General features: G+C 45.8%; 1 protein-coding gene across 5 annotated transcripts; it reads left to right on the top strand.

Annotated features, from left to right (window-relative positions):
* Nucleotides 1-1,367: 1,367 nt before the first annotated feature.
* On the top strand, nucleotides 1,368-24,155 carry Slc25a30 (solute carrier family 25 member 30). Of its 5 annotated transcripts, none has more exons than XM_048421870.3 (10): nucleotides 1,368-1,473; nucleotides 9,490-9,621; nucleotides 11,363-11,510; nucleotides 12,529-12,623; nucleotides 13,650-13,735; nucleotides 16,483-16,578; nucleotides 17,187-17,311; nucleotides 19,224-19,362; nucleotides 20,839-20,919; nucleotides 21,694-24,155. In XM_048421870.3, exons 2-10 carry the CDS (start codon nucleotides 9,558-9,560, stop codon nucleotides 21,733-21,735), a joined length of 876 nt encoding a protein of 291 aa, XP_048277827.1. In that variant the 5' UTR covers nucleotides 1,368-1,473; nucleotides 9,490-9,557; the 3' UTR covers nucleotides 21,736-24,155. The 5 variants fall into 5 exon arrangements, with proteins under 5 accessions (XP_048277827.1, XP_085554868.1, XP_048277826.1 ...); XM_085698742.2 differs by having other exon boundaries at nucleotides 1,402-1,547; XM_048421869.3 differs by having other exon boundaries at nucleotides 1,402-1,575.
* Nucleotides 24,156-25,618: the final 1,463 nt, after the last annotated feature.

The raw sequence follows: 25,618 nt of genomic DNA, 5'->3' as shown, positions 1-25,618 counted from the left end.
AAGGACAATGTAAAAGGACTTTATGATGTTACAGTCTCCGAGTGCGATAGAAAGGGAGATGATGTGAGAACTGGTAGGTGGACTTTGTACTAGAGAGCAAGAAGCGCTGAAAGACAAAACATCCCCAGGACACAGGAGCAAAGTGAGGGGGCTCCCAATGTCCAGAGGTGAGCAATCTGAGCACCAGAATTGTACTGGTATCTGGTTTTGCAGTTGAATTAAGAACAAATCCAGTCCTCATACCGCACGACTCAAAGCAAAGAGGAGGATGATTGGAAAAGGAAGGATTAGAGGAGGCAGAGGTAGGTACTTGCTCTGTAGACACGAATACCAGCCAGAAAATACAGAAAAGGGTGCTAGAATTGCAAAGCAATATAGTTATTACTGTTGCGGTAAGAATTCATCAGTGTGTGCTGTATCTATTGGGTAGGGTATTGTTGGAGAGAAAATATTCACCGGGGTTCAGCTTATTCTGGGAGACATTTATCTCCACTGGCTTTGTTGAGGAGAGAGGAGTCTTGAGCAAGTGGTGGCTTTTTGCATCTTGGTCTGGTGGACAATTATGTCAAACTGGCTGTGTGCATGTCCGGAAGTGAAGGAAGTGATGTGAGTACCCGCCTTTGTTCTAAATGTTTCTGACTGTAATCATGAGAAAATAATCCCGTGAATCCAGAACATGACAAGACAATTGTTCTGGACCGCAAATATGCCAAAGTCAGGAAGAACTTAGAAAAGTTAGAGCACAGTTCTAGACTAAGACGTTTACGAGGGGTGAATTCAAACGCATTGGGCTAATTTTCAGTAGTTCCTGAATTTAATGTGTGCATGTGTCTACGACCTTTTGAGACAGCAAAGGAGATATAAACGTGGTATTATATGGGATATGACGGAAAACGTGTTCAGTTTCGTTTCTTGTATGTGATAAGTGGCAACTTTTCAAGAGTTCGGTGTGGGAGGAATAGACAGCCAGAAAGAACTCAAGTGTTGCGAAACGCTAGCGTTTGGTGACTCTGAGTAAAGGGTTCTCAGTTCACGTCTCAAATTATAAAGTTCAAGAGTAGAAATAGTAAGTGCAAGATGATGTCTTTGCGATGGCGGAGGCTCCAGGAGACACAGAGAAACGCCTCTGGAAAAGAGTTCTTTGGCTCTGTGACTTCCCGGTTTCTCTTTCACAGACCGCAGGCTCTAAGGTGGCAGCGAGTGAGAGCCTAAGATTCCCAGTTAAGCTTCTACACAGACGGCTCTCTTCCTGGGCAGGGGCGACTGCCGGCGGGGGCGTGGCCTTGAGGGGCCGGTGTCATCACCGACCAATGAGAACGTGATGTGGGCGTGCCCGGCGAGATATGGGCGGAGCCTCACCAGGACTTGGGCCGCGCCCGCCCCTCAGCGGCCTTTTTCTTCCGCTCCCGCCCCGCATTGCTCCCAGGCGGCTGCACCGGCTCGGAGGAGTGGGAGGAGAAGCTCCGCCGCTGGGTGAGTTCCCGGCCACGCTGCTGCCTAGAGGACCCAGCCGGAGAACCGCTGTGGCGGGTTTGCACCGGGCTGAAGTGCGTTGGCGTTCGCGGGCTGCGCTCGGTGGGTACGAGGCTCCCGGGCCCGAGCTCGCTCCGGGGTTCGGGTGGTTCTGCCGGAGCCGCATGGGATGGCCGAGGAGGGTGTCCGGGAGGCTGCGGCACTTCTTCCTCCCATCCCGTGGACTGAGACTGTGCAGCCTCAGCACCCGCGAGTGCAGTACCGGGAAAGGGCTCACTACCTATTGAATTGCTGGTGGAGAACTGGCGATGTAACCCAGTGGTTGAGTTCTTTAGCTCAGGGTCCCGGGTTCAATGTTCAGCGTTACTAAATAGACGGATAATAAACAATTCCATCTCCTTTAAGGCACACACACGCAATTGCTTGTGGAACAAGCCAGGGTTGCTTCTCGGGTTCGCAAATGAATTTTTCGAGAAGTTATTACAACGTGTTAATGCGTTTTAAAGTCTTTTTGGGTGTAATTTCAGGCTAAACACTCGCAATTGTCAGGATTCTTCTTGCCTAAGAATAGCAAAACAATGCTGGAACGTCCTTGCAGATTCTACATTCGGAGATGCGTAGCGTAAAGTCGAAAGGCATGAATTTTGATCTTGGCATTGGCGCTGCCAACTTTTGTAACACGGGCTCAGTTAAACTCATGTGAAATGGTACCGGTTTCTAAAGTGTTCTTAAAACCCCATTTCCATATGTCTGTGCTGAATTTGTTTTTCTCTGTGCGCTTTTTTTTTTGTTAAAAAGATTTACTCATTTTTATTTATGTGTTTGTGCGTGAGTTTATGTGCCCCACATGTGTGCAGGAAGCCAGAGGGCATCAGATCCTTGGAACTGGAGTTTTAAGCAGGTGTGGGCGTCTTGATATGAATGCTGGGAATTGATCCCTGGTCCTCTGGAAGAGCAGCCAGTACTCTTAACCGTTGAGCCGTTATCTCAGTTCCTTGCTGTGTGGTTTTAAAAAAGGATAGGGAATAGGAAATGCTTAAGAAAAGACAGTGTAACGGGAGAGATTTATGAGAACAGGAAAGGGTAGAGTATGTGATTACACCTTAAGGCTGTAGACTGAAAGGACACACCAAAATGAAAATGATTTCTAATTATATTAGAGAAACTTGGGAAGCTCTTAGAAGGGCTTGCAGCAAGTATCAACTTTTAAAATGAGCATACAAAGCAGTGAGTTTCTCGATGACGTCATTGCTGTCATTCATTCAGCTGCCCCTGACTCCCTCTCTCTCTGACTCCCTTTCTTCCCTAACTAGAACCCCTTTGCTTTCTTGTTTCCCATACTCCTTCACCCGATTTCTTGTCTCCCTTAGGGTCTCTTCCTCCCCTCTCATGATCTTCTTTCTAGTATCATGAACTGTATGCACACATATGCACACACAAACACATACAATTATAAAACTTGGAATATTTGTCTTTCTGGGTCTTGGATTTTGTTTAATATGGTGATTTCCAATTGTATGCATTTCCTGCAAATGGCATGATTATATATTTTCTATTGGGTGCGTAAAATTCCACGGTATATGTGGATCACTCTTTTTTTTTTCTTTCTCTTTTCTTTTCCACTTATTTTTGTTATGTTTAAGATAGGATCTCACTGTGTAGCTTTATCTGGCTTAGAACTTGACCAGGCTGGCCTTGAACTCAGAAATCCACTTGCCTCTGTCTCTCAAGGGCTTGGGATTAAAGGTGCACACCTCGTGTCAGGCATGGGCCACATCTATATCCATTCATCTAATGGACTTCTAGATTGGTTCTATTTCCTGGCTATTGTAACAGAGTAGCAATGGCCATGAATGTACATGTATCTCTGTGTTATGTTAATTTGGAGTCATTTGGTTGTAGACCCAAGCGGGATCAAATGGTAGTTCTACTATTTTTTTTTTTTTAAAGACCTCCTTCCATACTGAATTCCATAGTGGCTACACAGATTTACATTTCTACCAGCAGGGAGTAAGATTTGCCCTTTAGCTACATGCTCGCTAGCATTTGTTGTCTTTTTAAAGTTAATGTGTGTGTGTGTGTGTGTGTGTGTGTGTGTGTGTGTGCGTGTGTGTACGTGTGTGTACGTGTGTGTACATGACCTCTCGTGTGTCAGAGAGCCTATAGTGCAGGTGCAGAGCTGGAGAACAGCTCTTAGAATTCAGGTCTGCTGTAGATCTCCAGGACCAAGCTCAGGTTCTCAGGCTCCATGACAAGGGCTTTCACCTACTAAGCCTTCTTGCTGTCCTCATTTGTCCTCTTGATGGCAGCCATTCTGTCTGAGATGGGACTGAGGTTTTAGTTCGCTTTTGGTTTTGTTTTGTTTCTTTAAGACAGGTTCTCACTAGGTAGTTCAGGCTGTCTTGGAACTATGTAGACCAGAACTCACAGAACTCACTACCTGCCTCTGCCCCCAGAGCGCTGGAATTAAAGGGACTCATCTCAGAGCAGTGTTAATTGGCATTTACCTGATGGCTAAGGATGTTGAATGCTTGTTTACGTGTCTCTTGGTCTTTTGTAATTCTTTGGAACCCACTATCCAGTCTAGTAGCTCATTTATTGGTTGAATTTGGTTTTTAATTTTTGTAGTTCCTTTTATATTCTGGATATCAATCCCTTGTCTCATAGGTAGTTGGCGCAGATTTTCCTCTCTGATTCTGTAGGCTTTGAAAAGAAGTCTTTTAATTTCATATCGTCCTATTTGTTTTATTTTGTGTGCAGTTTTAGTCCTTTTCCAAGTTCTGTGTTTTAATGACCTCTCTTTACAGTTGTACAAATAAAGTCAGGAGAAAAGAAATGGCAATTAACATAAAACTGTGGGCTTCAGTAAAACAAAAACTAAATTATTTACTTTCTTATTCGAAGAGAACTGGGGCATCGTTACAGTCAGATCAAGGCAAACCCAGAATCTAGATTGTGGAGCTCAGGACCCAATATTTGGCATTCATTCATGATCCTCTGTTCCCAAAAGCCTGGGCAGCCCCGCTCCCCCAGCTGTGCCTTCTGCGGCACACACAGCTTGCCTTGTAGGCGCAGGCCAGCTCTGCTCCACACTTGCCATTGACCTTGGCAGGTACTCCACAGGCCTGAGGTCTCCAGTATCCCGGCGTCCACTGAAAATGAGATTAGACCTTTACCAGTGGCCTCTCTTGGATGTTGCTTAGCTTCAGCTGCTCTCTAGTCCCCTTCAACCTTGCCTCTCTTGCTCTCAGAGCCTGTACCATGTGGGTGACCCTTAGATGTTGTCAGTTGCCTGTACCATGTGGGTGACCCTTAGATGTTGTCAGGTTTCCGCTGGCTGCTTGAGCAGCAGCCGTGGCCTTTCCGGACCGCAGCTGGTGTGTTGACCCTAGAGAAGTAATTCCTCAACTATTTCACGTCAGTGAGGCTGATCTCTTATTAATCACAGCTGACTCTTCAGCCCCAGATGACCAGCATCTGCTGTCCCCGTAAAGCACAGAAGGTTTCACTCCAGCAGGGTTGGTCTCTTGGTAATCAAGGTGCTTCTTTAGCCTTGGCTGATCGGCACCCAGAGTCCTAATCCAAAATATCACACGAGTGACCCTAGTAGAGTCTTTGCTTCCCTCTGAAATGCCCCCAAGCCAGGCCTTCATTGTCTACATCATCTTCTAAAGCTCTCACAACACCCACTCTTTAAAATCTGAGTATTCAACAGTCCCAAGTTCCAAACACTTCTATAGTCTTCCCCACAAAAACCATGGTAGGGTAAGACACAGTAACACCCCATTCCTGGTACCAATTACCGTGCTAATTTCCTGTATGTTGTTATGAGATAAACACGGAGGACAGATTACACGCCACCATCAAGGGAAGTAAAGGCAGAAATCAGAGGAACACTGCTGCGGGCCTGCTTCTAGCTCATGTTCAGCTAGCTACCTTTCTTACGTAGCTCAGGCCCACCTGAGATTCTACTGCTTCTCACAGTAGGCTGGACCATCCTGCATCCGTTAGTCAAATGCTGCACAGGCATATCCACAGGCCAATTCCCAGTAGAGGTTTCCTCTTCCCAGGTGGGTGAGGGTGACAGCTAAGATTAGCCACCACGCCTAGCATGCAGGAACCTGGGTTTGATCCTCAGCCCTGCATAAAGCCAGGTGTAGTGATGCATACTTATAATTCCAGGAAGCAGGAGGATCAGAAGATCAGAGCCATCTTTATCTGCTTAGTAAGTTCCAGGTCTGCTTGGCATAGGCGACTGCTCAAAAACAAAATGAGCCAAAAGCAAAAACCAAGAAAAAAATACTTAATATGAAAACTTACAGAACTAATGATAGCTCAAAAATAGCAACAGAAAGCTAGGCAGTTAATTCGCGGTGCAGCGTGAGGGTATGGATGGCGGTAGTATAGCTAAAAATTAAAAGTAAGTATCTCTTTACCATACACTTTGGCTGGGACTTTGGAGGATATTATGTGAGCATGCATGCATGTGCGCCGGAATGTGCAGATAAACCCATCCACGTAGATCCGTGTTTACATATTTAACAGTAGAAAAAGACTCGTAAATTAGGTGAATGAAGACTCGACTATATTGTCCTATTGAAAAACAGCTATTGTAACAGAATGTAAATCACAGGGTCCCCTGAGGCTATGTTTTCTTTGAATTATTGGTTTACAGGAATGGCACGATGCTTGGTCTGCACCCAAGGCTGAACTTCTAAGAAAGCCTGTATTCCACACAGGTGCCTGATGGATGTATGCATCGCTCTCCTGGGAACCAGTCATGGAGAAGCTGGGCAGGAGTGGGAGCAGCCTTTTGGGATAGTGAGAGTTTTGGCGACTAGAGTAAGGGCCTTCAGTTCATTTCAGAGATGCTTGTTTTACAGTGGGGAGGGCTGTGGAGACAGCTCGGTTGGTGAAATGCTTGCCAAGAGTCCGAGTTTGCATCCCAGACCCGTGTGAAAAGGCAGATGGAGTGATGCATGCGTGCAGGCCCAGTGCTGGGGAAGTGGAGACGGGTGGATCCTTGGGACTCGATGGCCAACCTCCCTGGCTGGACCAGTAAATTCTGGGCCAGATGGTGAAGAATATCACAGAACACAGCCATCCAGATATGACATTGCTGTTGCAGCCATAAACATTTAGCCTTTATGGATACAGTAGATTCTCAACTTCCCATCATGCATAGAGGAGGAGGTACTGAAGCCCCTTCCCTTTCTGAAGAACTAGTGTCTATTAATAGCTGCTAGAAGGGAAGGTGCTAGAAGGGAAGTGATGTAGCCACTGGGAAATTAGGTGGGAAGAGAGGGTTCAGAGGATAAAGGGTGGGAAGAGGATCACAATACATTATGTGTGTGTGTGTGTGTATGTATGTATGAAATGGTTCAAAAATAAATTTAAGTAACACTGTGCTGGACTGGCTGCTCTGGTGATGGTGTTGGTGTAGAAAATACTTAGCAGAGGAGGTCAGCAGGAACCAAGTGTACTTCTGACCGAGGTCTGCGTCTATTTTCCTTCATGCCTCTGTGCTTATAACACAGTCTGGAGGGAGTGAGCGGGCATTTACCGAGTCACGCTTCAAGAGGATTTTGTTCATGATGAGGCGTTTTTATTTGATCTAGGTTTATAGCGGTTTCTAATTTTCGTATTCCCGAGGGAAATACAATGTTTCCCTTTAGAGACTCACTAAGACAATGGCAAATGAATAGCAAATCTTTATTGCATGAGGAATTAGGGGTCTAAGGTAAAATAAGAAAGCAGTCTCTTCTGAGCTGTGCTGAAAGTGCACACACATATCAGGGTGTCAGCCTGGCAGAATGTAGGCGGAGGCCCCTGAAGAAGTAAGATTAGAGAGTGCTCGTTTGGGACCTGCCTTAGGGTTTTATTGCTGGGATGAGACACCATGGCCACAGCCACTCTTATAAAGGAAAATATCTAACTGGGGCTGGCTTACAGTTTCAGAAGTCATTTATCATCATAGCACGCACATTATCAGCATGGTGGCTTTCAGGTAGACATGGTGCAGGAGAAGGAGCATAGAGTTCTACATGTGGATCTACAGGCAGCAGTAAGAGAGAGCCCCACTAGGTCTGGCTTGAACATTTGAAACCTACTGACACACCCCACCCCTAGTGACACACTTCCTCCAACAAGGCCACACCTAATAGTGCCACTCCCTATGAACGTTTGGGGCCATTTTCTTTTCTTTTTTATTTTATTTTATTACTTAAAAAAATACCAATCCAAATTCCCACTTACTCCCCTCCTCTCACTCCCTTCACACATCCTCCCCCCCACCTCCCTCCAGTCTTAAGAGAGGGCAAGGCACCCTGCCTTGTGGAAAGTCCAAGGCCCTCCTCACTATACCCAGGTTGAGCAAGGTATGCATCCAAATAGACTAGGATCCCAAAAAGCCAGTACATGCAGTAGATACAAAGCCCAGTGCCATTGACATTGCCCCAACTGTCAACCACATTCAGTGGGACTAGTTTGATCCCATGCTTGTTCATTCCCAGTCCATTTGGAATTGGTGAGCTCCCATTAGCTCAGGCGCATTGTCTCAGTGGGTAAACCCTTCATGGTCTTGACCTCCTTGCTCGTACTCTCCCTCCTTCTGCTTTTCAACTGGACCTTGGGAGCTCAGTCCAGTGCTCCGATGTGGGTCTCTGCCTCTGTTTCCATTTGTTGTTGGACAAAGGTTCTATGGTGATATCTAAGATAATCATCAGTCTGACTAGAGGGCAAGGCCAGTTCAGGCACCCTCTTCTCTATTGCTTAGGGTCTTAGCTGGGGTCATCCTTGTGGATTCCTGGAAATTTTTCTAGAGCCAGGTTTCTTACTAATCCCAAATGGCTTCCTCAATCAAGATATCTCTTTCCTTGCTCTCATCTCTGTTCTTCCTCCATCTCAACTATCCCATTCCTTCAAGCTCTCCCCAACCCTCCCCTTCTCCCCTCTTCTTCTCCTTCTCCCCTTCCTTCTACCCTCCAGCCCCATGCTCCCAAATTTTATCAGGCAATCTTGTCTGCTTCCAATTTGCAGGTGGATCTATATATGTTTTTCATTGGGTTCACCTTATTACTTAGCTTCTCTGGGATCATAAACTATAGGCTCAATGTCCTTTGTTCATGGCTAGTATCCACTAATGAGTACATACCATATTCATATTTTTGGGTCTGGGTTATTTCACTCTTGGTAGTGTTTTCTAATTCCATCCATTTGCATGCAAAATTCAAGATGTCATTGTTTTTTACCACTGAGTAGTACTCTAATGTGTAGATTGCCACACTTTTTTTTATCCATTCTTCTGTTGAGGGGCATCTATATTGTTTCCAGGTTCTGGCTATTACAAATAGTGCTGCTATGAACATAGTTGAACAAATGCTTGTGTATTTGATTGAGCATCTTTTGGGTATATTCCCAAGAGTGGTTGGTATTGCTGGATCCTGAGGTAGGTTGACTCCCAATTTTCAGAGAAACTGCTATGGGGCCATTTTCATTCAGACCACACAGGGCCTAGAATATGGGCAAAGATTCCCTCATTTGTTTGGGGGCTCTCTGAATAAAACCCTTGGATAGAGTTTGAAACAGAAGCTGTGTGGGAAGTTATGTGTGGTGGTTTGAATAAGAATGGCTCTTATAGGTTCCTGCATTTGAAGGTTTACTCATCAGGGAATGGAACTGTTTGATAGGATTAGAAGGATTAGGAGGTGTGGCCTTGTTGGAGGAAGTGTGTCACTGGGGGTGGGCTTTGAGGTTTCAAAAGCCCCTGCCACACACCTAAGACTTTCTGTCTTAGCCTATAATTCAGGATGTAGCTCTCAGCTACTGCTCCAGTGTTATACATTCTACCATGCTCCCCACCGTGATGATGCTGTACTAAATCTCTGAACCTGCAAGCAAACAACCCCAATTAAATGTTCTCCTTTGTAAGAGTCACAATGGTCATGGTGTCTCTGCACAGCAAGAGAACAGTGACTAAGACTTTTGGTTTTGAACCTTTTTCTCTTTTGTATTCAGGACAAAACCTGGAGGAAGACCTGTGGGAGGCAATGTTTGCGTAACTCCAAGAAGACCAGACGAGGAGAATGTCAGCCCTCAACTGGAAGCCCTTTGTGTATGGAGGGCTGGCCTCCATCACAGCCGAATGCGGTAAGGAGCCCTGGGCGCTGAAGCCTTGCCTTGATGTCAAGTTTGATGTGTGGTGTGCTTGGCGTTCAAGTGCAGAATGCAAGCTTGTGAAATAATGACCTCAGTCTGGAGACATGTGTTCTCAGGATATGTTTTTAGACAGATTGGTCTTTGGCTACTTATTAGCAGTTTGGGATTTAACATGCAGGAGGGAGAAAGTTGACCAGATAGTTTCAAGACTCCCATTTGGAGTGTTTGGCCCTGTTACCGTGCCCTTTCCTCCACATTGCCATTATTAACCCATTTGGCTGCAGAGAAGTTTGACACGCTCCAGGGACTTCTCTGAACCAGAGCAGGCTGACTGTGCTCCAGCACTTTCTAGCTTTTGCATGGCCTGCATTCCGCTCTGACATCATCAGCTGGGTTCTGACTTCATTGCTCCTGTGTCCATGCTCTGTCAAGCACCTGTTGATAGCTTGGCTCCCGAGTTGATAGCTTGTCCCGAGACATGTCCCTGACTCCCTTGACTTGCAGGGCGCCTGATTACCCACGTTCTGCAAATGAACGGAAGGGTTTGAGAGACTGAGTCTTCTCCCTGAATGACTTAGCCTGGACTTACTGAGCCAGAGTTGCCGTGTGAGGATGGATTCTGTATTTGTGGGTAGATGGTCAGGTCGGGTGGCAAGCATCCTTACCCGCCTCATCAGGTTTCATTTTAGACTATAAACTCTTCTTGGTAAGTGAAAATTCCATCGACTTTTATAAACCTCTATTTAATCACCGAACCCAATCTTAGCCTTTTCTTACATAAACAATACAGTTATTTGGAGTTGTAAGTGGGTTTCCTCTTTGGGTGAATGATTTTGCTTATCTGTTCTAGCGGTACAGCCTCCTCAGCTTTCTATAAAAGTAGATGTTTAACTGAGTGTGGGAGCACACACCTGTAACCCTGTCATTTTGGGAGGTGGGGGCAAGCTGATTAGGAGTTCAAGGTCAGCTTCAGCAACATAGCACGTTGGAAGCCAGGATGGGCAACACAAGACCTTGTCTCAGTACAAAAATAACAAACGATGTTTATTCATTTTGGGGGTTTGTTAATATTTTGGTCCCTCCCCCCTTTTTTAAATATAAAAGACTACATAGTTTGTCTTTTCATTTGTTTGTTCGTTTGTTTGAGACATGATGCTGCTGTGTAGTCTCAAATTAATCTCCTCTCTGCTTCGTGAATTCTAGAATTATAGTGTACATACCATGTGCCTGGCTGCTGATATCATGTGTGCAAGTATGTGTGTGTGTCTGTATGCCAGCAGGCAACCTTGGGAGTTGTTTCTTGGGGCCACCCTCCTCCTCCCTCTCTGCCTGCCTGCCTGCTGCCTGCCTCCCTCCCTCCCTCCCTCCCTTCCTCCCCCTCTCCCTTCCTCTCCCCTCACCCCCCCCCCCCCCCACTCAGGCAAGTCTCTCACTTCCCTGAACTTGCTAAGTACACTAGGCTGCCTGGCCAGCAAGCAAGCCCCTGTCTTCACATCCCCAGAGTGTTCCACCATGCCCACCTTTTTTTATGTGGAGGCTGGGAATCAAATTCAGGTCTTTATGCTTATAAGGCAAGTGTCTTTGCAAGAGATCTCTTTTTTTCAGGGTGATATTTTTTCTTTTTCTTTAAGACCCCACCCACCCAGGGGCTTGGGCTTGCTAGGCAAGCACTCTACCACCGATCATCGATCATCGAGCTAAATCACCAACCTCTTTTCTTTAACACTTTAAGGCACGTTTCCAATTGATTTAACCAAGACCCGGCTCCAGATCCAAGGCCAGACAAACGATGCCAACTTCCGAGAAATCAGGTATCGCGGGATGTTGCACGCGCTGATGAGGATAGGTCGAGAAGAAGGGTTGAGGGCGCTGTATTCTGGGTGAGTCTGCTTCTGTGTGTTTGTGTTTAACTGTGGGCCCTTTCTCGTGGGTACAGGGTCCTCCCCTTGCTCATTCAGGATGCTATCACACCGTCCAAGGCAGCAGCTGGAGACGCTGTAGAGCTGTACCGAAGGTGGATGTAGGAATCCTGTGTGAGGATGATCACGGAACCGTGGGAGGAAGAAGGGAGGATCTGGGGGACCTCCCAGAGGGAGTCCGTGGGATGCTGTGGTGTAGAGAAGTGATAGCAAAGCCGGTCAGGAGCAGCAGAGGTGACACGAGGTGTTCCGTGGAGACTGCCACGTGATCTGTCTGTCCCCTTGAGGGGGGCGGGGCTCAGTTTGTAATCATAGAGGAGATAGGGCATCCAGGAAGAGCTGGGGAAAGAGCCTGGGGCTATGAACATAACACAGCTGGTTGCCCAGAGCGTGGGAGGGTGGTGCCTAGGATGGAGAAATTTGGTTTGTGTTTGCTGATTCTGGCTTGAACTTGATATTGTATTGGGAACAACTTAGAGAGAGAGAGAGAGAGAGAGAGAGAGAGAGAGAGAGAGAGAGAGAGAGAGAGAAAGAGAGAGAAGAAATAACCTGACCGTGTACCTGCCTTCCTGGGTTCTTTGTGCTCAGAAGGGAATGACTACACATTTTAATTTGAGTGGGCATATTAGCTCCATATTTAATTTTCATCAAAGGTAAGTGTGGGGTCTCAGGATTTCATTCAGGGATCTTAAAATTGCCTCTGATTTCAAGAGCCACTGTGTTTTTGTTACCTTTTTGATGTTAAGAAATCCATCTTAAACTGGTGTGGTGGCACATGACTTTAATCTCAGCACTAGGGACGCAGAGGTGGGTGAGTTTAAGGCTGGCTAGCCTGGTCTACTTATTGAGCTCCTAGGAAAGGAAGACTACATAGAGACACCTGAGACATTTTAGCTGTAGATTGTCTTTGCGCTTGAGTCTTTCTGAGATTTTCTGACGTGTAGGCTGGCTTTTGTCTGCCTGCATGCGGATGGGACAGGATTGCCCCTGCAATGCTGCGCCAGGCTTCCTACGGCACCATCAAGATTGGCACTTACCAGAGCTTGAAGCGATTAGCTGTGGAACGCCCAGAAGGTGGGTGGCAACCCGTTTCCTGGGGACAGTCAGGGGGTTCGTAGTTGCTTTAGTCTGGACATTTTGGAAGGTGTTTTAATTATTTGGTTAATTTCCGACTTTTCCAACCAGGAAAAGACTGGATACGAAGAGTAAACAAACTGTGCTTGACCTGAGCGGAGAGAAAGAACCTTTGTACAAGTGTTTTAATCACTTGTGTTTGAAATATCCTCCTCCCAGACCCACCCCCGCCTCCTCACCCTCTCCCAACATCATGGTCATTTCTTTATGACCCAGAGACTAATTTGTGCTGCTGTGTACTCAAGGGTGTGAGACCATCCACTGGGGTGTGGCCGACCTACCAAAGACCATCTGTTCTCTTAAAGGAAAGCAGCCTTCTCCCTACCCCAGAAGTCCTCAGTTGTCAGGCGCTCCCTTGCTAGGGGTGGGAGCAGTCATATGTCTTGATGTTCAAATGCTGAGTTACATGCCGTACCGTTTCCACTTGTCAACTGGAAATTTTCTGAAATTGAATTATCAACCATTTTCAGGAAGGCACTAAATGAGTGTGTGTCTTACTCTAAGAGCTGTGATAGCAGTATGTGTCTGTGGGATCGGCGCGTGCCTGTGGGATCAGCGTGTGTCTGTGGGTCAGCGTGTGTCTGTGGGATCAGCGTGTGTCTGTGAGATCAGCGTGTGTCTCTGTGACCGGCGCGTGCCTGTGGGATCGGCGCGTGTCAGTGGGATCGGCGCGTGCCTGTGGGATCGGCGTGTGTCTGTGGGATCAGCGCGTCTCTGTGAGATCAGCGCGTCTCTGTGATCGGCGCGTGCCTGTGGGATCGGCGTGAATATACAAGGCAGTTGCACTACATGCCCATTTGGAAAAACAAAGAGGAGTAGTAGATCATTATTTAAATTAACTGCTTGACTCACAGCATACATTATGTTTAGGTGAGCAGATAGAGTATAATGGATTAATTTATATTGGAGTCATTTACAGGGAAAACTCTGCGGACAAAAAGCCAACCACTGTTTCTTTGTTTATAGATGAAACCCTGCTGGTCAATGTTGTGTGTGGAATTCTGTCTGGAGTCATATCCTCAGCTATTGCTAATCCAACTGACGTTTTGAAAGTAAGTCTGGCTGCATCATAGAGGCACATTCCACATTTTTATTTTTGAAACTGGGAAAACATTTAATTAGGGCTGGCTTACAGTTCAGAGGTTTAGTCCATCATTATGACAAGAAGCATAGTGGCATGCTGGAGAAGAAGCTGAGAACTCTGCATATGGATCTGCGGGCAGCAGGAAGAGACTGAGACACTAGGCCTGGCTTGAGCTTCTGAGAACTCCCAAAGCCTGCCCCAGTAACACATTTCCTCCAACAAAACCACACCTCCTAATAGTACCACTCTCTGTGATCCTATAGGGGCCATTTTCTTTCTTCAAACCACTACACTATGCGTCTTAAATTTCAAACCTTTAAAAAGTCACTAAGTGGATTTCCACTGATACAGACGAGCTTGCTATTGCATAGAGTTCATTTTAAAGATAAAAATTTTGGTGATTAAGCAGTAAGAAACCTTTTGTCTATATATATTTGTTTTTGTTTTTTACAGAAAATTTCCTCTGTTGTGTTGGTTCATTGAAAAAATGCACCAGCTATACAAAATTGCATAAATCTAGGCTTCATGTTAATATTTTTTAAAGATGTATTTATTTCTTTATTTTATTTGTGTGGGTGTTTTGTCTGCATTCATGACTGTGTACCATGTGTGCAGCATCTGCAGAGGCCAGAAGAGGGCATCTTATCCTCTAGAACTGGAGCTACAAATCATTGTTAGCCATCATGTAGGTGTTGGGAACCGAACCCAGGTCCTCTGCAAAAGCCCCCAGTGCTCTCTGCCATTGAGCTGCTTCTCCAGACCCCTCATTAATATTTCTGAACATGTTTTCTTTCCTACTACCTTTATGCCAGGAAATACGAATGGAAATATGTCACCTATAACAGTTAGAAGCAACACATTAACAAACTGTTGAGGACACACTGAATAGACACTGATCTATTAAGGGATTAAGGCAAAGGGATGATGAGTAATTAAAATCCCACATGAATGCCGTCTTAAGCTCCCCTTTCCAGTCCCATGATTTAACAAGATTCTATGCTTTGGACTGTGTGATAGCATCCTGAGTGAACCAGGGGAGGACCCTGCCTTCTGGAAACCTTCACTCTGATAGGTGCTGACAAGCATCAAACTATGACATGTTGGGTGCACAATACTTCATACCTGCCATAAAGGCAAGGGGTAGCTCGTAGATTCATATGCCTATTCATTTCTTTCTTCCTTTTCCTTTTTCTTTCCCCAACAAGGTTTCTCTGTGTAGCCCTGGCTGTCCTCTCTGTAGACCAGGCTGGCCTCCAACTCACAGAGATAGACCTACCTGCCTCTGCCTCCTGAGTGCTGGGATTAAAGGCATGTGCCACCACTGCCCAGCTCTCCTATTAACTTCTTTTGTTTTTTTTGAGACGGAGTTTCTCTGTGGGCCAGTCCTGACTGTCCTGGAACTCTGTAGAGCAGGCTGACCTTGTATTTACAGAGATCGGCCTGCCTCTGCCTCCCAGTGCTGGAATTAAAGGTGTGCGCCATTACTGCCCGGCTCCTATTAATTTCTTAAAAAGGGAAGGTGGTATCTGTATTTTGGTTAGTTTTGCCAAGTTAGTGAGGCAGGAACAGTTCCTTTTGAAGTTAGTGTCAATATATTTGTTCCCTTAACAAATATAAGATACTGATTTTTTTTTTTTAAAGTGAGAAGTCCTTCATTCTGCTTTTCCCTCTGATTTACTTAATGGGTATTGCATGTATGTCTGTACACCACTTGGATGCCTGATACCCCTCCCTGGGACTGGAGTTACAGACAGTTGAACTACCATATGGGTGCTAGGAATTGAACTTGGGTCCTCTAGAAGAGCAGTCAGTGCTTGTAACCACTGGGCCACCTCCCCAGCCCACCTCTTTACTCCTAAGACAAAGGATTCCATTGAACATTCCACATAACTGTGGAGTCTCAGTCAGTTACGTGGCTCTCCTGGGCTCTGTGAACTGTGAAAGTTCAGTGTAAGAAAGTATAACAGCATCCTGTCGATGACTTATTTGCATACCTTTGACAAGTTGGAAATAATTGTGGCTTGGAGCAATTTAAGAACTAGGCTTGCACTGGGTAACTCTCATTGGTTATAGTAAATCTTTAATATTAACATCACTCTCTCTAGCTGGCTGTGGTGGTACACGCCTTTAATCCCAGCTAGTGCAACTCTGAGTTTGAAGCCAGAGTGGTCTACAAAGTGAGCTCTAGGGCAGCCAGGATTACACAGAGAAGCCCTGTGTCAGAAAAAAAAAAAAATCCTCTCTCTTTTTCCTTCTTATTAATTCCTAGACAGAAATAGGCTATACCTGACCTTCCCAAAAGACAACAACAACCAAAAAAAAAAAAAGAGAGACAGAGACAGAGACATAGAAAAAAAAAACAGAAAAGACCTAAAACGTAACAAAATCCTAGATAATACTTAGTGATGCTGCTTAGTCCTTTTTAGCACTGGAGTTGCTAAGGACCAACCTATGCCATTAGGCTGCTGAGGGTATATGAAGGGAGCATCATAGGGACTTAATGCCATTGGTCTGCCTAGGTGTGTGGGGGGAGCATCACAAGGACCTATGCCATTGGTCTGCCGAGGGTATTTGAAGGGAGCATCACAGTCACATTTATACTGGTTTTCCCATGCACTATTAAGCACCTGATGGGAGGTTTTTTAGGTCTCTGGTGCTGAGGGGTGGAGAATAGGCCAGTCTCCTTCTCATGTTACTTCTTCCAATGATCTGTAGATCCGAATGCAAGCCCAGAACAGCGCTGTTCAAGGAGGAATGATAGGCAACTTCATTAACATCTACCAGCAGGAAGGGACCAGAGGACTGTGGAAGGTGAGCCTGGAGCGCCGAAGCCACAGCTGACTTTCCCATCCCTCCTCCTCACCGTTTTAATCTGAGTGTCGTCATGGAGTAAGAACGCCACTTTCTCCCTTTGAAGAGGCCTTCCTTCTTAACTTACCTTTAAAATGGAACGTGAGGAGTACGTGAAAGTTTCCAGCTACCCCTCAGATAGTGCACACAAGGGGTTTTGTGAAAGCTGAGCACTTTTTGTTTATTGGATGTTTGCTTTTCATTTATTTGGGTTCTTAGATGTCCCCGGGTCCCCATCCCACTGGTGATTGACCTACACAGTTTCATGGCTTAGGTGAAGTCTGTGTTCAGGCAAGTGCCGATGTAGAGTACTATCTCCTAGGAGCCCAATGAGTCCTGACTCATGGGTGTGACCCTTCAGCGTGGCAGGAACTGGAGGCTTTGAGAATGGTCTGTCCAAGCCACGGTCTGGCCAGGAATTGCCTCTTGAGTTCTGACTTGGTGGTGCTTTACTCTTACTCCCCTCTATTACCTGATGACAGAACTAGAAACGGGTGGGATAGAGCTCCGTACCCTGGCGTTCCCTGGAGGGATGTGAAAATCATTTTCCTATTCATGTTTCTACCCAGGGCGTGTCCCTCACAGCTCAGAGGGCTGCCATTGTTGTTGGTGTGGAGCTTCCAGTCTATGACATCACCAAGAAGCACCTGATACTCTCAGGCCTGATGGGAGACACCGTCTCTACGCATTTTCTGTATGTTTATGGATTTTAAAATTTAATATTTTAACTGGGCGGTCTTGGCACTTGCCTTTAATCTCAGCACCAGGGAGGCAGAGGCAGGTGGATCTCTGTGAGTTTGAGGCCAGCCTGGTCTACAGAGTGAGTTCTAGGACATCCAGAGCTACAAAGAGAAATGCTGTCTTGAAAGAAAATAAAAATTAATATTTTAGGTATGCATTACCTTAGGGTGAAATTTTTGTATAAATTTATGGAAGTTTTAGAGAAAGTATTTAATAGTATTGTACTTTCTTATTTGAAAAATCGTAATACAGAAGTCAAACACAACAAGATAAAAGTCTTTATGCCTTCACATAGGTAGCTATTGTTAACAGATATGTAACTGTATGTATGCAAACAGTGCGTTTGCACACAAACATCCCATGTAGTTTATAAGTAAGTAAGATAATGTTTTTATTACATTGCTTTTAAAAGTGTGACAGCACATCCCAAATATATTTCCATGTCTATTCTTACAGCTTTAGCTATTTCTGATTGTTCATGTATGTGTTTGTGTCTGTGCACATGGTGCAAAGGCCTGCGGAGGTCAGAGGGATGATGTCAGAGCCCCAGAGCTGGAGTTCAGGCCGTCATGAACTCAGATATGGGTGCTGGGAATCTAACTTGGATTCTATAGGAGCACTATACCCTCTTAACTGCTGAGCCATCTCTCTGCCCTTCACTTGTATTTAATAACTACAGGATATCACGCTTATACGAACACAGCATAGATCATTTAATCCATTGGTGGACTCAGGGACTTGATCTCTACAGAGACGTTTAGGCAAGTGTGGCCAGTGTGCTGTATTTCACCACTAGGGGGAGCACTATTTACATCTAGTGGGCAGAGTTTGTATGCTGCAAATATGGACAAACCTTAGTGTAAACAAAACAACCCCTACAACAAAGAATGATCGAGTCAGCAAGTGAGGAACGCTGAGGTGGGAAATCTCTGAGCTGACTGATTCTGATAAAATAAAACTGCAGCAGAGTTCAGTTCAGTGGTGTTTAGTTTGAACAGAAGAAACATTTAGGAGCCAGGCCGTGGTGGCACACGCCTTTAATCCCAGCATTTGGGAGGCAGAGGCAGGAGGATCTCTGTGAGTTACAGAGCAACTCTGTACAGCCAGGGCTGTTGCACAGAGAAACCCTGTCTCAAAAAGCCAAAAAAGAAAAGGAACTGTTGAGGAACAGAGTAGCCCTCACAGTGAAAAGTGGTTCATAGAGCCACATCTGCAGTGTGTGCAGGAGTGTTTAGGCCAGATAAGAGGAAATGGCCTATAGATGATCTCCAGTTCAGTTTAGGATTTTTCAGCAAGAAAATGAGAGTGTAACCATTCTGTTTTATGCTTTATGCAACTCAGTAAGTTAAATAAATTAAGTTGTAGTTACTTAGGTACACAGACAGGTATTGGCTAGATACAACTCAGTTTAGCAACAAAACTCAGTGCGGCCTGTGGTAGCCTGGTCTAGTGAGACTGACAGTCTACTAGAACGTAAGACCCTGTGGGGGATACGCAGTGAGGGGGTCTTGTGCTTTATTGATTTTTAGACTTATTTTCTACATGTATGAGTGTTTTACCTGTGTGTGTGTGGGGGGGGGTGTATTCACTGTGTATGTGCCTGGTGCCTGCACAGATCAGGGATTCAGTACCCTGGAACTGGAGTTAGTGTGGCTGTGAGTCACCATGTGGGTGCTGGGATCTGAACCTGGTTCCTCTGTGAGAACAAGTGCTCTTAACGGATGAGCCATCTCCAGTCCCGCGGACCTCATTCTTGGTCCTGCTCAGGTAGCTCTGTATTTCCTTGAAGGTCATTTGGGAGGAAGCTGTCTTGTTTCCCGCCTGTGTAGCTGCCCTTGTCGTTTCCAATACTGTTTTCTCCGTAGGTCAAGCTTCACCTGTGGCCTGGTGGGGGCTCTGGCCTCCAACCCTGTTGATGTTGTGAGGACACGCATGATGAATCAGAGGGTCCTCCGCGATGGCGGGTGCTCTGGCTACAAAGGTACCGTGGATTGCCTATTGCAGGTGAGAATGAGTGTCTGTGCAGGATTGTGAGCTACTCACACACACACACACACACACACACACACACACACACACACTCACCCCCCACACCTCCCCACACATTGAAGTAACTAAGCTATGATGATGGGTAAGGCCATAGAGCCCTTGGGGATACATATAACACATATAACATATACTCTTTTTTTAATTTTTAAGACAGGGTCTTAGCTATGCAGCCCTGGTAGGCATGGAATTTGCTGTGTAGACCGAGATCCGCCTGCCTCTACTGAGATAAAAGGCATGTGCCACCATGCCTGGTATGACATGACATTTTTGGTTGTCATGGTTTCAACCACACTAGGGTCCAAGAGCTAAATGAATTTTTATAAATTTCCACATACTTTTTCCCTGCTAGGAAGGTTGCTAAAATAGTAATATTTTCTGTGGTCACAAAACTCTCCCTTTCCAAAGTGGACCGCTTCCTGCTTGGGTCAGCTGGAGTAAGTGTCCCGTCCAGATGTTACTCACAGGAGTGCATCAATCCGACCACAGCTTGGAGTACTGGTTCTAGCAGAGGAAAGTGTTCAGCTTCCCCACTCGGTCACCAGCGGCCAAAGCTCAGGGACGCTTGCTCCAGGTCTCGGCAATGATGCTAATGCTTCGTAGTCTTTAAGGATTGCTTTGCATCTTAAAAATAGTTTATGTAAATATAAACTATATGTGTGTGTGTGTGTGTGTGTGTGTGTGTGTGTGTGAGATGCTGTTTCTGCATGTATGCCTGCAGGCCAGAAGAGGGCGTCTGATCGATCCCATTATAGATGGCTGTGAGCCACCATGTGGTTACTGGGAATTGAACACACAGACCTCTGGAAGAGCAGCCAGTGCTCTTAGCCACTGAGCCATCTCTTCAGCTCCCTGCTTTACATTTTTTTTAAAATTACGTTTATTTTATGTCTATTTACTCTGTCTCAAAAAGCAAACAAACAAAAATTGTAGTTTGTAAATGACATCACCCAAAGCCTGTTGAGTCCACTGAAGCATTTGGTTTCTCTGTATCCTTGCATCTAGATTGGAAAGACCAGTGGCTGCATTTCCCCATCTTCTGAATCCCTTACCTTCAGCAGCCAGCAGCCAGCGGGTCATTCCGCTAGGAACTGCAGCTCCTGTGTGACACATGGCCTTTAGGGGCACAACACACAAGCTGGTTGTACATCAGCACTCTCAACCTTACAGTGGACTGTGCTGGGGCAGGGTGGGCTGCTGCTCTTTGCCACAACTGAGGGGAAAGACCACTTTGGCAGGCTTGGGTTTCCCCAGGCTCAGTCAGGACAACTGTGGGATTCAGTTCTTTTCCACCATTTAGGTTGGGGGTGGGGTGGCATCCTCAACTTTGGGATTTAATTCCAGCTAAAGAGTATATCAGTTTGACACATTATTGATGTTTTTGATATAACTGAAAAATGGGAAGTTAATGCTTTTTTGTTTTCTTTTTAATAGACATGGAAGAATGAAGGTTTTTTTGCTCTATATAAAGGTTTTTGGCCAAATTGGTTGCGCCTTGGTCCTTGGAATATCATTGTATCCTTTTTTGTTGTGGTTGATCTAAAAAGGGCTATAGCTAAAGAATATTGTTTGTTTTGTTTATAAATTAAAACGTAGAAGTAAGTTCTTGTCCTTTTGAGTTCCTCTGATTCTAAGAAATAGCCACTCTGGACTGGAGAGATGGATGGGTGGTTAAGAGCATGGACGTCTCTTCCAGAGGACCTGAGTTCAAGTCCCAGCACCCACATGGTGACTCACAGCCATCTGTAATTCCAGAGTGCTGCGATTTCTATGTCTCCTGCTCTCCCGGGGAAGGATGTGGTGCCGTCAGTATGTAAGCATGTTTACTGTAGGCCACTTACTGAACATGGGCAGGACTTAGGTCTAGAAGTGACATCCAGGTATGAGATCAGGAGGGGCAGGTCAGCAGACATGGAAAGACGTTCGAGGTAGGGGTGCTGGGGTTGGCTTCTGCTTTCTTTGTTGATGGAAAAATGCCAGAGAAGAGCTTCCTGGGGCTCTGTTGTACTCTGCCCAGTGAGGTCTTTGCTGATGAGAGTGGATATCATTCCTGAGGAGCCTGAGGCTGAGGGGTTTGTAGGTCTCAACTCTGCTCTCTCTGTCCTGAGCTGACCTTGGACAACACCTGGGGAGGCAGCCGGAGACTGGGCATGGAACTCAAGTGGGATGGTGTCCTTTGGCAAGCTGTCTGCAGATGCTGACCAGCAGAGAAGCGAAGTTGTCTGTCCGCTCTATGTGTCGGGCTTGGTAACATGGCATTTTCTTGGCATCCTTAACCCATAACCATAGTTCTTCTTGACATATGAGCAGCTGAAGAAACTGGACTTGTGACCAGTCTGTGCTACGTGAGACATTCTTCTGAAACGCCGGCATCCGCGATGGTAGAACCTCCTGTGCCTCTGGCTGCTTCTCACCGCACAGCTCATCACGGCTTCTAGGTTGAGGGAGCAGTAGGACGGTGAAGACCGGGTCTTCAGATTGTCATGCGTTGGCACCGGGCGCTGTTTCGTCCGTGTTCAGAGACTAAACCGTAACATGTCCTCGCGTGTAATGGTTTTTACCGTGGAAGTGCCCTTTGACATCCGAGATAATGTACAGAATACATGTTTCTTGCTGTAGAAAACTTGCAGGGAAATCAGGACCGAGTGCAGCTCTCCTCTGGGAGAGCCGCCTTGCTGCCTCTGGACTTCAGCTGTGATGGAGACCCAGGAGGGTGGTGTGAACGCTCTGGAGTGAATGAGTGCCTCCCCCCCACACACACACCTTGGCTAGTATTATTCCTTGACCGTTGAGAGCTTTAGTTTCCCGTCAGCTGAAGAGATTTGACATTTGGACTTTTAAGGTCTAGACCTGTGCGGTGCACTGACCTTGTCAGTGCAGGATGTAAATTTTTAGAACATCCACTGCTTTATAGTTTCTGATCGGGCAGAATCCTTCTCTTACAGTAAGTGAAGTTAAGCCTTCGAAGGCTCGACCTTTGTGAGGTAACGTTAGCCATTTGCCCTGTGATTTTTTAGCAAAGTTTATTTTTTCCATGTTGATCACATGGGGCTAATCATGCTTAGTGAAGTCGGTGTCAGATGAAGGGAAAACTACTGAGGCTGCCACATGAAATGGGAGTGTGTTTACGTAAACAGTTGCGGTCCCATGGGGTTCTCCTGACCGAAGGCCTTGTTGCAGGTGGTTTTTAGTTGCTAATGATCGGAAGAGGGGTGCCTCCAGGCTTCTAGCCTTTCCTTTAGCTCAGGGTGGGTTTGTTTCAAAGCCTTTATCCGAGATTTCCTAGTTAATTTCCTTGAAATTGAAAAAAAAAAGACTTATTTTCTTTCTTCCCCTTTAATTTTTGTGATGTTGGGAATCAAACCTTGTGCATTCTGGGTATCTGCTGCACACTGAGCCCTGCCCCAACCCAAACTGATGACTTTAGCGCCTTTGTTTATCTCCTTTCCGATAACAGGTATATAGCGCCCGGCTACCTATTTTTTTTTATTTCTTCTGAGACTGATAAAAACCTCTTATACTTTTCAAAGCAGGAGATGTCTCTAAGAGCCAAGAGCTGTCTATTTCTAGAAGGGAGCCCAGTCCCTTCAGGTGTACCCTGTGGAAGTCTCAGTGCTAACTGGGACACCAAGCCGGGCCGATGCCAGGTGTGTTCCTCACCTCTCCCTTAGGACCACGAGGCAGAAGCGTGCAGGATTTCCTTCCCCTGATGGCTGAGTGCTTTTTTTCTCTCGTACATTTTCACATTGGCTTCTTTATTAATGTTTCCTTTGGAAAACAGCTAGCGAAGCTGGGTTTGATTTCTAAAAGTAAAAGCTAAGACGAAATCGTCTCAGAGAGCAGATGGCTTAAAGATGAAGAAAGTTCACAACTCCCCAGCACGCCACTAGATGGCAGTGGAGGACCCACGCTGCTGCTGGCCTGGCTCCTCCGCTGTGTAGTAGAGCTGTTTCCCTTCTGACCTGAACATTCCCATAAGTGATAGACTCCACAGAGGCTTTGAGTTGAAAGGGCTGCATTTTTCTCAAACCACTTTTTTTGTTTGTTTATTTTTGTTTTTTCGAAACAGGTAGCCCTAGCTGTCCTGGAACTCTGCCTCTGTCTTCTAAGTGCTGGAATTAAAGGCGTGTACCACCACCGACTGGCGGAAAAAGCAAAAAAAAAAAAAAAAAAAAGTAGTAACAGGTCCATTTTGAAGATCATGTAAAGAGTAAATGTCAGATAGCATTATCAATTTATTCAAATTATGTATGTGTCTGTACCTGGATGAAAAGGAACTTAAGCTTCACTGTAAACTTCAGCATGTTTTCAGGCAGGATTGCAGTATTTTAAGACAAGGGGGTTGTCAACTTACTAAATTAAGTGCCTTATACGACAGTGTCTTCACCTGCTTTTCCTGTCCCCTGGAGTTCACACAGTCGTTGATGCCCCTAACCCAGAGACAACTTAAAGCACTTGGTGATGTGGATGTGGCCGTAACACTTCTGCTTGGCATTTTGCTTATGTATGGTGAAAACTATTTCGAGTTTTTGTAACTAAGTTGAAGGAAATTGTGTTATTGATGCTGTGATCTGGAATGTGAAAACGGTTCCCGTTCTCTGTATTTATTCATGTGCTGTAAATAGTAAGTGTTATGTAAAGAATATACATTTCCCACAAGCTTTTCTATTTCAAGCTCTTTATACATGGTTGGATTGTGTGGCATAAACCTTGTTTCATTATTTAATAAACTGAAATAATATATAACGATACGATGGCTCATGGTTATTTCAGAAACATAGACACCTTTAGACAGACAAAGACAAGCCGCAGAGGGTCCAGAGGCTGGGGGAGGAGCTGTGTTTGTGAAAGCGGCCATGGGTACTTCTGTCTGCATGGAGAAGTTATCGGATCAACTTACTCTTGGCCTTGTATTTGCGAGATGCCCCCCCCCCCCGTCATTTTGTGAAGTACTCCGTAGGTTAGCAGAGGGGAGTGAACTTGGTCCCGAGGCTGGCTTGGTAAGGCGGGCTCAGCATTCACAATGCCACTCACAACCTGCTGGTCCTGCATCCAGTGCTAGGTGCTGCTGGAAGCAGGAGCTTGGTTAGCTGGACCAGACAGGGACACTTGTTTCACAGAAAACAACAAAACTAAGTATAGATTTGGTTGGCCAGCTTTTTGGTTGCTTAAAAGGATTTTGCAGATGTTCATTTTTCTTAACATCTGAGCTACATACAATGGTTCAGTAAGAACTGGGTGAAAGAGGGGAGCTTTGCTAGTTAATGGATATATTTCTTAGAGCATTTGGTTTGACAGGAAAGCTAGTGAAGGTACTCACGTCCCTGTACTTCCCCTCCGCCGTGTATCCCCCACTGGAGGTGTGCTTATTACAGCTGGTGAACCTGCACTGGTACCCCAAGTTACCCTTGCCCATAGCCTATCATCTTAGGGTTCACTCTTGGTGTTGTGCAGTGTGCATCACACACACACACACACACACACACACACACACACACACGTATGTATAATGACTTACATCCATCCTTGTCACATGACACAGACTAGAGGCCAGATAGATGAGTAAGAAGTAGACATGGCGGGGGGAAAACCCTTCATCTTCAGGTCTGGTTAGTGTTTCCTGCCATGTGAGCGTCAAGAGACCACAGCACAATGGATTAAGTCAGCCTTGACTGCAGAGAATGTTTATTCTCCTAACAGCACCTCAAGATGTTAAACGCGAACCATCCTCGCTTAGGGCCAGGATGGTGGAGGTCTTGAGTTCAATTGCGTGAGTACTACTCTCACCCCTAAACCCAGTGTTCCAGTAAAGCACTTTATGATTTCCTTTGCCAGGTTTTTTTTACATCCATTTATTTTATGTGTGTATGTTGTGTGGGAGAGGAGCTTGTGTGCCACAGCATACCTGGGGAGGTCAGAGGACAGCTCGTGGAGGTCACTTCTCTTCCAGGGTGGACTCTGGGGACTGAGTTTATGTCATCATAGGCTTGGTGGCGATCTTACTCACTCTGTGCTGTCCTGAAATTCTTTTTCTGTATAGTCAAGGATCTGGCTCTACTGGAGTGGAAGTCATTCATTAGGGGTACCCTCCTGGCTACTGAGTGGAGGTCATTCATTAGGGGTACCCACCTGGCTACTGAGTGGAGGTCATTCATTAGGGGTGCCCTCCTGGCTACCGAGTGGAGGTCATTCATTAGGGGTGCCCTCCTGGCTA

The sequence above is a fragment of the Myodes glareolus genome, chromosome 12 (assembly GCF_982192425.1).
Source record: "Myodes glareolus chromosome 12, mMyoGla1.1, whole genome shotgun sequence".
Taxonomy (NCBI): Eukaryota; Metazoa; Chordata; class Mammalia; order Rodentia; family Cricetidae; genus Myodes; species Myodes glareolus.
Note: the sequence above shows the minus strand (reverse complement) of the source record. Positions and strands in the feature narration are given on the sequence as shown.

Bases quoted from the DNA above. Each gene is read 5' to 3' on its own strand.
- Slc25a30 (XM_048421870.3), top strand. From the start codon at position 9,558: ATGTCAGCCCTCAACTGGAAGCCCTTTGTGTATGGAGGGCTGGCCTCC. The intron at 9,622-11,362 runs GTAAGGAGCCCT...TAACACTTTAAG, and splicing joins CTCCATCACAGCCGAATGCG to GCACGTTTCCAATTGATTTA. The intron at 12,624-13,649 runs GTGGGTGGCAAC...CTTTGTTTATAG, and splicing joins AGCTGTGGAACGCCCAGAAG to ATGAAACCCTGCTGGTCAAT.